At 38.8% G+C, this 15,396-nt stretch overlaps 2 protein-coding genes across 2 annotated transcripts in view; both read left to right on the top strand.

Moving 5' to 3' along the window:
• Positions 1-10,913, top strand: part of LOC122073975 (poly [ADP-ribose] polymerase 1) — a 16,253-nt gene extending 5,340 nt beyond the window's left edge. Inside the window, exons 4-20 of the mRNA XM_042638729.1 lie at positions 184-370; positions 476-827; positions 3,221-3,416; positions 3,544-3,705; positions 3,866-3,926; positions 4,024-4,087; positions 4,189-4,440; positions 7,735-7,972; positions 8,090-8,205; positions 8,282-8,358; positions 8,487-8,644; positions 8,802-8,993; positions 9,089-9,197; positions 9,520-9,602; positions 9,733-9,870; positions 10,060-10,242; positions 10,548-10,913. Of these exons, the coding sequence (XP_042494663.1) occupies positions 184-370; positions 476-827; positions 3,221-3,416; positions 3,544-3,705; positions 3,866-3,926; positions 4,024-4,087; positions 4,189-4,440; positions 7,735-7,972; positions 8,090-8,205; positions 8,282-8,358; positions 8,487-8,644; positions 8,802-8,993; positions 9,089-9,197; positions 9,520-9,602; positions 9,733-9,870; positions 10,060-10,242; positions 10,548-10,604 (2,625 nt within the window). The 3' untranslated portion in view covers positions 10,605-10,913. The remainder of the gene's footprint in view (positions 1-183; positions 371-475; positions 828-3,220; positions 3,417-3,543; positions 3,706-3,865; positions 3,927-4,023; positions 4,088-4,188; positions 4,441-7,734; positions 7,973-8,089; positions 8,206-8,281; positions 8,359-8,486; positions 8,645-8,801; positions 8,994-9,088; positions 9,198-9,519; positions 9,603-9,732; positions 9,871-10,059; positions 10,243-10,547) is intronic.
• Positions 10,914-13,629: 2,716 nt separating this feature from the next.
• LOC122073976 (LOB domain-containing protein 16-like) lies at positions 13,630-14,928 on the top strand. The gene is made up of 2 exons (XM_042638730.1): positions 13,630-14,234; positions 14,350-14,928. The coding sequence occupies exons 1-2, from the start codon at positions 13,953-13,955 to the stop codon at positions 14,698-14,700; spliced, it is 633 nt and encodes a 210-aa protein (XP_042494664.1). The 5' UTR covers positions 13,630-13,952; the 3' UTR covers positions 14,701-14,928.
• Positions 14,929-15,396: the final 468 nt, after the last annotated feature.

Below are 15,396 nucleotides of genomic sequence, written 5' to 3'. Positions count from 1 at the left end.
TTTTTTTTTTTTTTTTTAATGTAGTGAAACTGATAATTCTGTTTGCTGTTGAACTTTAACCTTGTGAATGCAAGGTTATTTCAAATGTCATTTGGAGTTATTTTAATATATTAACTGGTGAAGCAAGTTAGGTGATTGTTGATTATTGTAATGTTCTGATGTTTTCTTTGAATTTTGTATTAGTTGCGGATATCAACCAAGCCTGATGGACAAGGTATGAGGGGGCTGACATGGCAACATGCGAACTGTTTCATGGATTCTTTCCCATCTATCCAAGTAGAGAAGTTGTCTGGGTGGGATAAGCTTTCATTTTCTGACCAAGGAGCTCTTCGTGGAATGATTAAAAGGGATGCTTCTGCTGCCAAAAAGGGTATGGGATTCCTGTTGACCAGTTGCTTGTTATGTTGCAAGCTTAACCTGTACCATGCATGCTTCCTTTTCTGTTCGATCTCTAAAACCTAAATATCCTTTTCAGTTTCTAAAGATGTGGGGGGGGAGGATAAAAAACTAGCGCAAGTGCAATCTTCTACTTCCAGAGGTGGCACTAAACGTAAAAAATCTGATAGCAAAGATCAGAAGTCAAAAATCCTTAAAGTTGAAGAAGATATTTCTTTGGGCAGCCGTTCAACTGAAAGCAACAACACTGAGTTGAGGAATCAAAATTCCAAAACTTCTGATCTGGAAAGTAAGTTGGAGGCTCAAAGCAAAGCATTGTGGGCTATGAAAGATGAACTTAAAAAGCATGTTACGACATCGGAGCTGCGAGCAATGCTTGAAATAAATTGTCAAGATTCAACAGGATCAGAACTTGATTTACGAGATCGTTGGTACATCTCTGATGCATCTTTTTCTTTCTTGTTTTTGTGAAGTTATTACATAACCTTTGTACTCTATGTGTTGTTCTTAGGAATTCAGTTACTAATTATTATCCTATTGACTTCTTGTTGAAGCATAAGTATGGTGAATAAGCTAGGTTTGTAGGATCCTTACTATCCATATAATTGACAAAATCCATCAGAGGGTTATACTTAAAACCTCTAAATCTTCCTTGAAAGTGCAGGTAAGGAAACTAGGAAGTTCATCTGGATTTATAATCCTACCATACCCTTCTTTTGCACAGCTGACTAAAATTTCAGCCATAGGATTCTTACACTACATATACTACATTTGACTAGCTATCTTTGGTTTTTGGATTCTAATTTCAGTAATTCTTGATTCTGGCCCAGTTCTAGAATTGTGGATTCTCACTTAATTTTGAGAATTTTAGAGTTGTGTTTGGAAGACACAAACAGTGTTGTTTGAATCTGATTGCTAGAATCCATTATTGTTTTTTTATTGGAACAAATTATGAATACTCCAATATACTGCTATGATCCTAATATATTTTCTAATGAAAAAATCCTTGTAGTTGCAAAACCACACTTATGTCAATCAACTTTGCATTCACCCAAACAACCACAAAGCTTCTTCATTTTGACCTCTCTCGCAGTGTCCAGATATAATTGAATCCCGAATGACCCTAAACTTCTTGACCATATGCACCTACCGAGGTGGGCTAAGTAAAGAAAGTACGTCTATTTTTCAGAACACAGTTGTCAGGGTAGCTAGGTGATCCAAGACATTGGTGGAGCGTCTAGGCATCGCTTGGGGGCTCTAGGTGTATAATATATGTAAAATAGCAATGATAATTTTATATAATTATGCTTATATGCAACATAGAAACCATGTCATTGCAAAATTATATAATTATGCTAGTAACGAACTAATATAGGAGAACAACATATAACAACAAAGCATAGGATAAATTATAAGCATATTCATAAAAAACAAGGCAATAAACATAAATCAGTGTAAACTCGTGAATTGTCAAAAGAAAATTAATATAATATAAGCATGCTGTAATAATGCCACAAGATGACGCCTAGTTGTCCAAGGCGGTCACCTTTCTTGCATCAAATAAGGGATATTGTTGCCTTGGACAGTTGGACCCAAGAAGGCGTCTAGACACCTAGGCGATACTTTGACAACTCTGTTTCAGAATTGAAGTGGTTTAGTGCAAAATTATCCTAGCTGTGCTTAATTGAAGCAACACCACTTCCTTTCTCCTAGTTTCTCTTTTGATTTGTGGAAAAAGAATGAAAGACCTTTTTGCCTTTCCTATTCGCACATGCTAATGAAGTGGTTTATGCAAAATGACCCTAGAATTGGATTCTGGGATTCCTATAGTTTTTAAGGACCGAAGGACCCGTTTGGAATCTGACACTTTCCCTAAAACCCATTATTACAACACCTTAGTTAGACGAGTCAGAATCTGAGAAATGGCTTGAACTTCAATTCTGGATTCTGGAAAATGTGAAGTCTAATTCGAAATCTGGCTGCCCAGAATTCAACAAATGTATAATAGTATTCCAAAACACAATTCTGATTCTGGACCCGACCCAGCATTCAGTTAGAATCAGAATCCGAACAAACATAGCCTAAGCATTCAAGACCTTGAATCCTGGATTAGGTTCTTTATGCTGGGTAATATTTTCAATGTATAATGGCCAAGGGAATTCTGGTTCTTCTGAGCATAGTGACAATAGCCAAGTGAATTCTATTTCTTCTGAACATGGTGAAAATGGACAAGAAAATTTTAGTTCTTTCTGAATTAGTGACAGACAGGAAGATGAAATCAGCATTTTCCATGACTTAAAATAAAGATGGTTCAAGGATGAAAGAAAGAGATAAGGATGCTTAATCTTAAGGCTACCTTGATGGGATAGGCCATGCTTAATCTCATTCTACTATGATGGGATGGCTGTGAATTGAACATACCTGTACGTGATGTCTCATGGTATATCTGCTCCAAAAGTACTCGAAAATTGTTTTTAGTGGTTCTGTTCTGCTGCATTCTTGACCCCACTGAATGATCTAGTTGCTGATGTATTAGCTAAGCTTCTTGCATCCATTTCGCTAGGTGCTTGACCCTAAATTATGAAAAGTTGTTATTGATAACCTTGACACTTGACAGTTGAAGTGGCATGATTTACTTTCAAATTGATGCGTGGTTTGATTAGTTTCTCTCTCTTTAGCCGTTTTTGACCTGACGTTACTTGATGCACTCCTTGACTCCTTGTTACTATACATATCCCTGGCTGGTGCATAATTGCAAATATTTTCCTCCTAAATGTTATATGGGAGCTGACATTATCTCTTATGCCAATATTTGTTGTTTAAGCGCTGATGGAATGATGTTTGGAGCACTGGATAGCTGCCCTATTTGTTCTGGTTCTCTACGCTACTCTGGAGGTGAGTACCGTTGCCATGGCTATCAATCAGCATGGAGCAAGTGTGCTTATTCAACTGCTGAACCCAAGCGTATCAAGGGTAAGTGGGAAATACCCGAAGGAACCGACAATCAATATCTTTGCAAGGTATGCAACCTTTATGCAGAGCATGTAGTCTGTATACCATCTATCAGAAAGTAAATGAAGCTTGGAGTTATTTTCTTAAAGAAACTGAAGAAAGAAAATTGAAGTTTGGAGTGATGATCTGCTGCAGTGGTTCAAAACACAAAAGGGAAAGAAACCTGTTCGGCTTTTGCCTCCACCATCCAACAAATCTTCTGGAAGTCAACCTGCCAATGTCCTTACTGGGTCATCGAAAGGGGAAATGTTGGAAGACTTGAAAGTTGCCATCTCTGGAATATCCAAGGAATCCATAGTAGGATTTGTTATTGTTACAATAGATTCCTTCTTTACTTTATCCCAATGGTTATGAGAGATTTGACCTATCCTTACAAACAGTTGTATCTTCAATGCTACTTCAGTTTTTTATCCCCCGGTCATGGGTTTAACTTCATTCTATATGGGGATATCTTCAGGAGGAATTGAAGAGCAAAATTGTGGAAGCAGGTGGACTGATCCATGCAAAAATTAAGAAAGGTATGTCTACTCTACTGGTTACTTGCCCCTTTACCAAAGATACTGGATCGATTGCATTGGATAAGTACTATTATTCTGTCTGTTTTTTGCATTACAGACACAAATTGCTTGGTAGTGAGTGGTGGGCCAGATGATCAGGATCCTGAGATCCGAAAAGCAAGGTAAAACTTCTGTTGTACCAGAGTCTTTTAAGTATGTCTCTTTTTCCGTGTTATTCTAATTAATAGGAATTTTATTATGAAATCTGCTATAACCTTTGCAGGAGGATGAAATTACCCATTGTGAGGGAGGATTATCTGGTTGATTGTATTGAAAGGAAGAAGAAGCTTCCATTTGACCGGTACAAAATTGAAGCTACTGGAGCAGCTTCAAGCATGGTTACTGTGAAAGTCAAAGGGCGTAGTGCTGTACATGAAGCCTCAGGTCTGCAGGATTGTGGTCACATCCTTGAGGTTGGGAAGAGCATCTATAATACAACCTTAAACATGTCTGACCTGTCAACTGGGATTAACAGGTGAATTTTTATTTGTTTTAAAATTCTTGCTTGTTTACTTAGCCTGTGTGTTGCGTGGATTATTCTGGATAATCTTGTTTCTTGTGTGCATGGTAATTGTATGTAACTCATTATGCAAGTATTGTGCTTCAGTTGCTTGATTATCAAGATCACATCAAAGTTCAAGAAAGAATTGTTCTTGTACAAATGCATGCATGGCTGGAAAAAGTTTCTTTATGGTTTATTTTTTTGCTTCGATTCAGGGCAGGGTGGGCAGAATTTAGCTAATACCAGACCTGCTCCATTTGAATCATTGTTCAACCTGGACCCACCCTGCACACATGGATGGGACTTCTACAAAGCAACCAGACCAGGGCTGGGCAAGCAGGTTATTTTGAATCCCGGACTCAACCCAGGCCCTATACTAGGGGCAGGGCCTCTGTTCAACCTGCCCCGTTTCCATACAATTTTAGTTCCTAGTTGGATTGTCTTGTGGAAAGTATATTACAAACTGATGCTTCCCCCCTGCCCCCTTCCTCCTTGAATATTTGGTATGGGGTCAAAATAATGGTATGTAGGTCTCGAGTCAAAGAACAGATCAAACAAAGTACTTTGGCATATGTTCAATCTTTTGAAGTTACAGCAAATGCTTCATCTTGTATTTTTGATGAACTGCCCAAATTTTTATTGGCTTGTCAAATTGCTATGTTTGGTTGTCAAGAGAAGAAAAGAAAATAAAAGGAAAAAAAATTTAATTTGAGGAGACAGATAGATGCAATGATTGACTTATGTCTATTTCTCTCCTAAAATTAAAATTTTATTTTCTTTTCATTTCTTGACAACCAAACATAGCTTTAGTGTTTAAGGTATAATTTTCCATGAATGGTTGGGGAGCCAGACCAAATATTTGAAACTTATGTCCATGTTTGATTAAGTTAGAGTAGTTGATAGTTTAGCCTCCTAAAACACCAGGAAACAGTTCATCGTGAGTTTTTTATGAAATTAAATTTTTCGTGTTGAAATTCTTATTCTCATATTGCATACTTATTAAATGCATTTGATGTATGAAACTTCAAGTGTCATACAAAAGTAACTGATGGGTTCATTTCTTTATGTTGCAATTTCTGGGATGTCTGCTCAACGAAGCCAAACAAAAGCTTATTAAAGTACCATCTTTTTTTGGATGAATAAAATATTAATTACGAAGAAGGAATGAACAGTATCCCAAGGGGGAAAAGTGGAAGAGAGCAATGCTAAAGAAGGGGGAGGGGGGGGATGGGGGGGGGAGGGGGGGAGGGAGGGGGGAGGGGTGAAAGGACACAACAATGAGCCTGTTCCTTGGGAAGTCCCTAACATGACAATTGGGGAGGCCCATCTTCAGAGATTACGTTCCATCCATATATAGTTGATGGTGGCGCATAAGGTGAGCTTGCTGGCGGTGGCACAGATAGTTTCCCAACATGTACCATCTTATTTGACCTTCCATAGTTCAAAAAAATGCACATTGACTTGTATGCATATTGCTGAAAAAATATGGAACCAGACACAAGCAGATTTAGTGAAGAATTTGATAAAGTGGCAGACAAAAGTTACAGTAGTCCGGGAGTTTCCGCCCTCTCATAATTCAGATTGAAGAGGGGTGGCTGGATAGACAGAATATTGGTATCCATTTGAACAGGGTGAGGCAGGAACCAAGCAACCAGAGTTGGTTAGGAGGTTTTATGGTTGTAGTCATCCCCCAAGGCAAGCCCGGTTACAGTGGTGGATCCTTTTCACAAGCAGCATTTTATACTGACACTGTGTTCTTGTTGAGCATTGTGATCTTGATCTGAGGATTAGTGCTCTGCAGTCATGCTTGGTTAGGCAATCTCTTAATTATGTTGCGTATCTTACTGTGAATGTGAAAGGGATGCATGGCTGTACTTTAAACTACTTACTGTTGCTGATCCATATGGTTCGATACTCGGTGATCTTATCATCCATTTTTTACTATTCGGGAATTCAAGGGAGATTGTGTCTTTATTCTTGAAAAATACTTCTGAACTTATATATCAGCGTCGAGATCGCTAGGATAAACACCTCCCACATGTTGCAATCATATTTTTGTGTCTTCGTTGCAGGCTTTGAAGTTAACTACTTTAATGGTAGCTATATTTGGCAATATTGAGATTTATGTGCTCATGGAATTTCGGCTGGAGATCCACACACACTAGCTATTTTGTTACGATTGTATTTATTAGATTTTCTTAGCTTTTACACGTGCTTCAAGATAAATATCACTCGCTGCATTTCTTGCGCCCTTTAGTTTCCTCACTTGCAAGTGGCCCAGTGGCCCCCCTCCTGGGGATGGGGACAGCCGGTCTCTATATGTAATGTTTAATGACAAACTTAATGTGTAAAATTTTATGCCATTTTTGCCTACTCGTGTTTTACGATTTTTTTTTTATTTAGAAAATGAGGAATGTGAGGCCTAAAGCCTCAAACATTTGGAGATCTCGATTTATCCCATTATTCTTTTGTTAAATGGTTACTGACAGCATGTTGTGAGTCATAGTTGTGTACCTCAATCTGCTTAATATGATCCAGTATGATCATCCATGGATCAATCACGATGTCTCCCTTGAAGTCCTCTTAAGGCCTTTTAAAATTCTGTCCAATTCTATGGTTGTATCTCTTAAAGAGATTAGTAAAAGGTACATCTGATCCCCCACCCCCTTTTGACAGACCTATTGCAGTTGGCTTACCAGGCCGAAGAAAGATCTTGGCTTGTATACCCTAGATGGGGGATCCAATTCCTTCATGACCTTCACCTTCACCTTCACCTTCTCCTTCTCATTCTTTGTGCAAGCCCTCCCTCTTCTTGATTCAATGTCCAAGGAACCAATCTTCTTGTTGAGGAGAAGTTCACTTTCCCTTTTGAAATAAAGCATTGTTGGCCATGGATTAGTTGCATGTAGTTTCGTTTTTAAAGACTGAAGCTTCCTGCCAGAAGCGACTCTATTGCTTGTTTTTAAAGCAGCCACGTACATTGTGCCTGCTATGGCTTATCCAACAACTCCATATTTATCATGTTTGATCTGAGGATTGAGATGCTCATCACACCTCAGAAGTGATACTGATACATACTGGCTCTTGAAAAATAGTTCCATGTAACATGTAATAGAACTGTGAATCAAGGGGCAGTTTAGTTCTGTGCATGTGCTGAACTACATACTGGATTAGTTGTTTGACTTTATTATGCAAGAAGAAATTCATGGCATATTGATGGCTGATTTTATTTTTATGATCTGACCACTTTATTTTTACTTCATGTAGTTATTATATCCTTCAAATCATTGAAGAGGATAAAGGATCAGATTGTTATGTGTTCCGTAAGTGGGGCCGTGTTGGTAATGATAAAATTGGTGGAAGCAAACTAGAAGAGATGGCAAAGTTGGAGGCAATCAAGGAATTCAAACGTTTATTTTTGGAGAAGACTGGGAATTCTTGGGAAGCATGGGAATTGAAGGAAAATTTCCAGAAACAACCTGGAAGATTCTTTCCATTAGACATTGTATGAATGGTTTTCTTTCTATTAACTGTTTTGAATGGTTTTGCTTCTCTCAAATGTTTTAAAAAGTATTTTCACTTTTTGAGGAGTCTTTACGAGTCAAATTATTATGTTTTGTAGGATTATGGTGTAAACAAACAAGTGTCAAAAAAGAAAAGTCCTAATGAGGGAAATAGTCAACTCGCTCCTCCTCTGGTAGAACTTATGAAGATGCTCTTCAATGTGGAAACATACAGGTTATGCACTTGTACTGGGGCCTTGTTTGATTTGCTGCAGACAACATGGCTAAAAGGCTAGTTATTACTGCTGCAGGGCTGCTATGATGGAATTTGAGATCAATATGTCAGAAATGCCTCTTGGAAAGCTAAGCAAAAGTAACATCCAGAAAGGTAGTTACAATTCTATCACTTTATTGTAGGTGATCATACTATTTTGATCTGGTTTGTGAGCAGTGGTGCAGATGGTGGAAAGGAATTTAAATTGTTAAACTTACAAGTAGTTCGCTTTCATTTTTCAGGTTTTGAGGCATTAACAGAGATACAAAATCTATTAGAAAGTAGTAACCATGATCCTTTTAAAGAGAACATACTTATTGATGTGAGCAATCGTTTTTTTACGGTGATCCCTTCAATTCATCCACATGTCATCAGGGATGAAGATGACTTTAAGTCTAAGGTATCGGGATTTATCTTCCATGCTTGAGATGTGTGTACTGCAATCTTAATATGTGTTGAACTATGACTCCACGGCAGTTGCAATTTTGTTTCTTTTTAGATTTTAATAAAATGGGAATAATTGAAGCAGTTCTTTTATTATTTATTCTATATTTCAGGTGAAAATGTTAGAAGCACTTCAAGATATTGAAATAGCTTCCAGACTAGTTGGCTTTGATGTTGATAATGATGAGTCTCTCGATGAGAAATATAAGAAGCTTAGGTGCAATATTACTCCACTGCCTCACGATAGTGAAGATTATCTGTTGGTTGAAAAATATCTCCTCACTACCCATGCACCAACACACAAGGTGAGTTCTTATTGGTTCGTTTAGCACCAAAGTGTCTGTAATATGTTTTGGTTGCTGTTTATCCATTTTGATTGAATATTGTGGTCAACACTCAGGATTGGTCCCTTGAATTGGAAGATGTTTTCACACTTGAAAGAGAAGGAGAATTTGATAAGTTTGCACCCTACAGGGAGAAACTTCAAAATAGAATGCTCTTGTGGCATGGTAAGATATCATACACTCTAAAGGAGAATATTTGTATTTGGTCTGCCAATGACTATGAGCATTGAGTTTCCTCTTCTTTTGGCGCACACCATCCCCACCCCCACACACACCCCCCCCCCCCCCAAAAAAAAAAAAAATGGATACGAAGAAAGAAAAGGGATTAGCTCCAAACCATGGCACTAATTTAGCTCACACCACTACCAGAGTTAAAAATTGACCTTAGGTCTGGTACATGTCTTATGATGTTGGGATGAGGCTCAGCTCTGTGTCTTAGGACATTAAGGAAAATAGAGTGATGTAACTGATAGTTTGTGGTCTGCAGGTTCCCGGCTGACAAATTTTGTGGGTATCCTTAGCCAAGGACTGCGAATAGCACCTCCAGAAGCTCCAGCAACTGGTTATATGGTTCTCTCTCTGTCTCTCTCTGTCTCTCTCTCTCTCTCTGTAGGTGTGTGTGTGTGTTAGTGTGGGTGCACATGGGTCTGGGGCTCATTTGCGGAAAATCTCTAATAGTTCTCCATCTTTAATTACATAGTTTGGCAAAGGGATTTACTTCGCTGACCTGGTGAGCAAGAGCGCTCAGTACTGCTATACTGATAGACAAAATCCAGTTGGTTTTTTGCTTCTGAGTGAAGTAGCTTTGGGAGAGGTCTACCCACTCAAGAAAGCATCGGTGAGCCCACAAACCCTGATCTCCTTGTGATGGAATGCCTAAACTTGCTTGTGTTGCTTTTGTTGGCCTGTCTCCTAACACTTGGACGGGCTTTTTGAAATTATGTTCTCTACTTTTACGCAATAGACTTGGCACATCTTCATTGTTTGTTCTAATATTTTGAGTTTCTGTTACTTTTCTGGAACCTAGTATATGGATAGACCTCCACAAGGAAAGCATTCAACCAAGGGACTTGGCAAGACGAAACCTCAGGAATCAGATTATGTAAAATGGCAAGATGAAGTGGTTGTACCTTGTGGGAAACCGGTCCCGTCAAATGTCAAGTCTTCTGAGCTAATGTATAACGAATATATTGTCTATGATACAGCTCAGGTTGGTATTTTACACGGTCTTTATATTCTTTATTTATATAATCATGGAGCCAACTGCTTACTCAGGATTTAAATTTATGGAGACCACTATCCCTAGTATACTAAGCTCTCACCCTGGGACCATAAGATCTTAGATTCAGGGTCCCAAAAATCATCCAGTCAAGAACAAGGTTTCCTAGGCTGTATAATCATAGTTTTTTGAAGTGTTCAACCGATGATTTATGCTCTCTGTTTTTTGTTTTCCCCCCCTTACAAAGCATATGAGTTGTCTGTGGTTTAACTGAACCAGAGGTTGATATCTGCCAGGTTAAGCTGCAGTTCATGTTGAAGGTGAGGTTTCACCACAAGGGATCAGGAAAGTAAGGTAAGTGATTACTTCTTCCGAGTTTTTGCCATGTACAGGTAATGGTACCTTTCCATTTTGCTTTTTGTGTTTTTTGTTCTTGAAAATAGCGTGCATCTTAGTGTCGATATGATTTCATTTTGGGAGGCCTCTGGAGCTGGAGATCTATCAAAACTCTGTATTAGGTAATTGTGAAACACAGTCCATGTGTAAGGGATGGGATGGTATGAGTATGAGTTTTACAGTGGATGGAGATGGAATTAGAGATCTTGTTTAACAGATATCATTCTTTCCAATGCTATGATGTAAGGGATGGGATGGTATGAGTATGAGTTTTGTTGCTTTTTTGCTAACTAAGCTGACAAAGAAAGGGTACTCCATTAGAAAATGGACACATGGAAAGCTATCCAAGGCTTATTGATGCATAAGTGTGTAGTTAGCATAAATGGTATTAGATATCAGATGCCTTCTTCATATTTTGCTTTCATCTACTCCCAATTAATCAGCAAAATTGGATAACTATGACAAACTATACTCTTATGAACTTCAACATCTAACACTATCTTTTGAGCACCACCACAGAAGAAGACAGTACCTCTAGAGATCTGAGATGGTTGGTCACATATCATCTGAGCTTGACAATGCCATTAAGTGGTCCATGTTAAAGGGTCTTCCGTACAATGTTAAAGGGTCTGCGGTACAATGTTTGCATCGCCGTACTCTCTATTCCCAGGTGCTCCTGCCGCCTGAAGCGGGCGGAGTGCTCATTATCCTTACTGTTCTCTGTGCTGGACCGTCCCATTATAATTAAATCAGTTCGATGTGGGCCGAGCTGTGGGTTATAGAGAGGCTTTGATGGGACTGCCTCTCAAGCTTATTATGCCAATAAGGAAACATGGTTAAGCATTCCCCCTACTGCCCTCCAGGCGACAACTAAACTATTCATTTGAATGCGAGATCACATCCCAGGTTATGGCCACTATAAAGTACAAACCATCAACATAGTTGTTTGAGTGATTTAAGAGTGAAAATATGATTAAGTGCAATAGGAAATATTTATCCCATATATTAAACCAATGAAAACCTTGAAAATCCAAATTAAAGCATCCATTTTCAGTTCTAATGTTCCTTAAACTGCGTTTGTTTGGTATTTTTTGGGTGTAAGGTGCGAGGGCCCACTAAGGGCCATACAAGACCCATTGAGGGGCCAAGCAATGACCTACATTCGCTAGACAAAGACCCACAAGGGGCCAGCCCCAGGGCCTACTATTAGTAAGTATTATACATATATATATATGTGTATTTTTTGGAATAAAGTACGTTACTCAATAGCAAGTATATATGACAAGATACAATGGGTGTGGAAAAAGATTATGCTGCCTTGTGCTAAAGATGCTTATACATCCTTTCATTTGCCATGTTCACCGGTATGTTTGTGTTATTGGGAAGCCTCTTCCTCCTCCTCCTCCTCCTCCTCCTTTATGGATGGGTGGTGTGGATCATTGTGCTATAGGCCCCAATTTGTCCTAACTGGATAAATTCAGTTTGATACACACAAAAAAAAAAAAAAATACACATTGACAAAATAATACTCAGTCGGGTCAATTTCAAAATTTTGGGTCAATTCCAGTCCAAATAACTGGTTCTAGTCCTCAAGTGGAACCCTAGGTAAGGGTGTTAGTTCTGAACCGGAACCAAAAAACCAAACAGAGTTGAATCAAACTATTAATGATGGGTTGGTTGGTTTTGGTTTTAAACTTTAATAATAGGTTTGATTTTACTTTAGCTATGTCGCCAATTAAATATTATAATATTCCTTATCAAGAAAGAAACTTAATACAAGGAAAGAGAATGAGAGGGAGTGATTGAGAGTGACAGAGACAGTTTTGACACTAAACCGACTGCTGAGCTAAAATTTCAATTACACCCAAAACACGAACCAGACCAAAATCAAACCGATTTACACTCTAAACCCTAGGCTTTTTTTGTGTGTGTGTGTGAAAACTCTTAATCCTAGGCATCAACCAGACTACTGAGCTACCCTCCACCTTCATACATGGTCAAATATAGGGCTGACGTGGGTTATATTGGTTCTTGGAAGGATAATGCCACAGCTATGCCCTGCCAATCCTCTTTGCCTACAAGCTACTCTAGCTTCACTCTAGCCCTGCAAAGGCAAAATCCCAATTAGAAATAATTAATATATTTTTTTAAAGAATATTATGGGATAGTGTGTACCTGCCTCAAGGCATGTCAAGACATAACGGGTGACATGGCAAGACATAACGGGTGTGAACATAATGTATTATCTAAATTCTTTTTTTTTTGCTAACATGAGTATCTATATTAGTCTTAGAGGGTCATATTGGCCCATAATCACATGGATCAGATCATAGAGGGGTTAAAAGTGAATTATTCAATTTTCATCAAAAACAGTGAAGATTGAAAAATATTAAACATCTTGAATTATCTCAAAAGGATAAAAAGAATCAAACTAAAAATTACACATTTTCGAAGTCGAAGGTCCCTTGCTAAACTCGATTATCCTTTTAGGGTTAATTCAACTATCACTTAGTCATGAATATCTCATATCAAATCCCCAAACCCAGAAGCCCTTCTTTATCAAAATGGAAGGACTCACCTTTCATCTCCCTTCTATATTGGCAGCTTTCACACCTGCATTGACTGGTTATATAATTACAAATAAAACTCATCACTATTATTTCGTTTAAAATCACTTTCATGCATTTGAGAAGTGAAGTATTAAAGGGAAAAAAAAAATGTCTCAGTCGATGATTGCCAGGTGGAAATGAAACAGTATAGGAAGAAAACAAAGATCATCAGTCCCCAGGTGCGGCGTTCGGCGGCAATAATAAGAGTAATTTAATCTCCAAAAGACCCAAAATCAAACTCCCATTAATATACGATCCACGAACTGCAACCCAAAACACAAAAAACAAAGAAACCCTCTATTCTAAGAAATGAATAAATATATTGGGATTATAGTTACTCACCATTAAAAACTGTCCCCTTAGAACCCAACACAGAGACCTCTCATGTCCCCCATCGAACTCTCTTATAACTCTCTTTCTTTGCCCCTTGTGAGTAGTGGTTGTGTTCGAAAGTCCAAAACCCACTTTACCCATCTCCCTCTCTTCAAACCTCTCTTTGTAAATCCAACCCTGAAGCCCCGACTGCCAGAGGAGAGGCCCCCCACTCCCTTCCCTTCTCACACCTTTTGTTGGGCACCATTTCCTAGTGGGCTCGTGTGTGTGTGACTGGTTTGTGTGCGTGTGCTTTAGGAATAGTGTTAAAAAAAGGGGTTCCTTTCTGGGTCTCTCTCTCTCTGTCTGTAGGAGTAACTAGCCATGGCTGCAGGAAGTGGGTCTCCTTGTGGTGCCTGCAAGTTTCTCAGGAGAAAATGTGCTTCTGATTGCATCTTTGCTCCTTATTTCTGCTCGGAGCAAGGCCCTGCTCGGTTTGCTGCCATTCACAAGGTGTTTGGTGCCAGTAATGTCTCCAAGCTCTTATTACATGTTCCTCTCCCCGATCGATGTGAGGCTGTCTTCACAATCGCCTATGAAGCTCAGGCTAGGATCCGTGATCCTGTCTATGGCTGTGTTGCTCATATCTTTGCACTTCAGCAACAGGTGGGTCATGGGTCACCTTCTCCCTTCACTGTTCTGTTCTTAGTTTTTAATCAATAGTGACATCTTTGATTGCTTTCTATTTGATTTTGATGAATTTGGTTGCTGACACTCTCAGGTGGCATACTTGCAAGCCCAATTGATTCAAGTGAAGGCTCAGCTGGCTCACAACCTTGCAGCTGCTGGTTCAAAGTCCTTAGAGAATCATTGGCCTTCTAGGACTGCAGGGCCTGTCTTTGGTGGTGGAGGAGATTGGTCTCCCCAGGTTACTTATCCGGCATACGTGCATTCCCTAACACCTCACAACTCCCTGGAATTTCTGGAACAGAGTAGTGATGGAATGATGATGCAGATGCAGGACATGCTGGACAGAGATGATCTATCCTTCCAACCTTGTGCTAAGAAAAGATTGTCTACCAATGACTTGGGTGAGCTTCAAGCTCTGGCTCTTAGGATGATGAGGAACTGAATTGATCCTCCCCTCCTCTTTCTCTCTCAATGTGATTAGGATGATGAATGAAGATAGATTTCTGTTGGGGATAATGTTGATCTCTATGCCTGTAAATACAAAAGAGAATCTGGAAAGAAAACAGACCATAATGTGATAAAAAGCCTTTTTGGGTGTCTGCTTTTCTTTGGAAGTAAATATGATATCAATGCCAATTAGCAGTAGTAAAATAGTACTATTTTGCCTCTCTCTCTCTCTCTCTCTCTCTCTCTCTCTCTCAAGACTCTAATACTTGTGTTCATTAATTAGCTTTAAAATTGTGTGAAACTTTAGCATTTGTCCACAATCAGATCAATAATGGTGTCACTTTATTCATTTACCATACTCAATGTTACCAATGAACCATCTTGTATGAAAGAGAGACAGATAAAAAAAGAAAAACCCATGTTAGTTAGGCAGACTTTTTGACTCATTGTTTTGTTTCTCCCCAGAAGATATTAAATTAAGATGCACGGTTAAGGAGTTCTTTACCTGATGTAGATGAACAATAACAACTTTCTTCCCTGTCCTCTATCCCAATGAAATCAAGTTTCAATTGCAATTCCGAGGTTAGTGAATTTTTTCTTTCCTTCTTTCCTAACAAAGGTGTTGGGATCTCCAATCTGTAAACAGCTAAATGATGACTAAAAATTTTGATGCTTTTGACATGAGGGGCTT

This window comes from Macadamia integrifolia, chromosome 3 (genome assembly GCF_013358625.1).
Source record: "Macadamia integrifolia cultivar HAES 741 chromosome 3, SCU_Mint_v3, whole genome shotgun sequence".
Lineage (NCBI taxonomy): Eukaryota > Viridiplantae > Streptophyta > Magnoliopsida > Proteales > Proteaceae > Macadamia > Macadamia integrifolia.
The sequence above is the reverse complement of the archived record's forward strand: the minus strand, read 5'-3'. Positions and strand labels throughout refer to the sequence as shown.

Bases quoted from the DNA above. Each gene is read 5' to 3' on its own strand.
- LOC122073976 (XM_042638730.1), top strand. From the start codon at position 13,953: ATGGCTGCAGGAAGTGGGTCTCCTTGTGGTGCCTGCAAGTTTCTCAGG. The intron at 14,235-14,349 runs GTGGGTCATGGG...TGACACTCTCAG, and splicing joins TCTTTGCACTTCAGCAACAG to GTGGCATACTTGCAAGCCCA.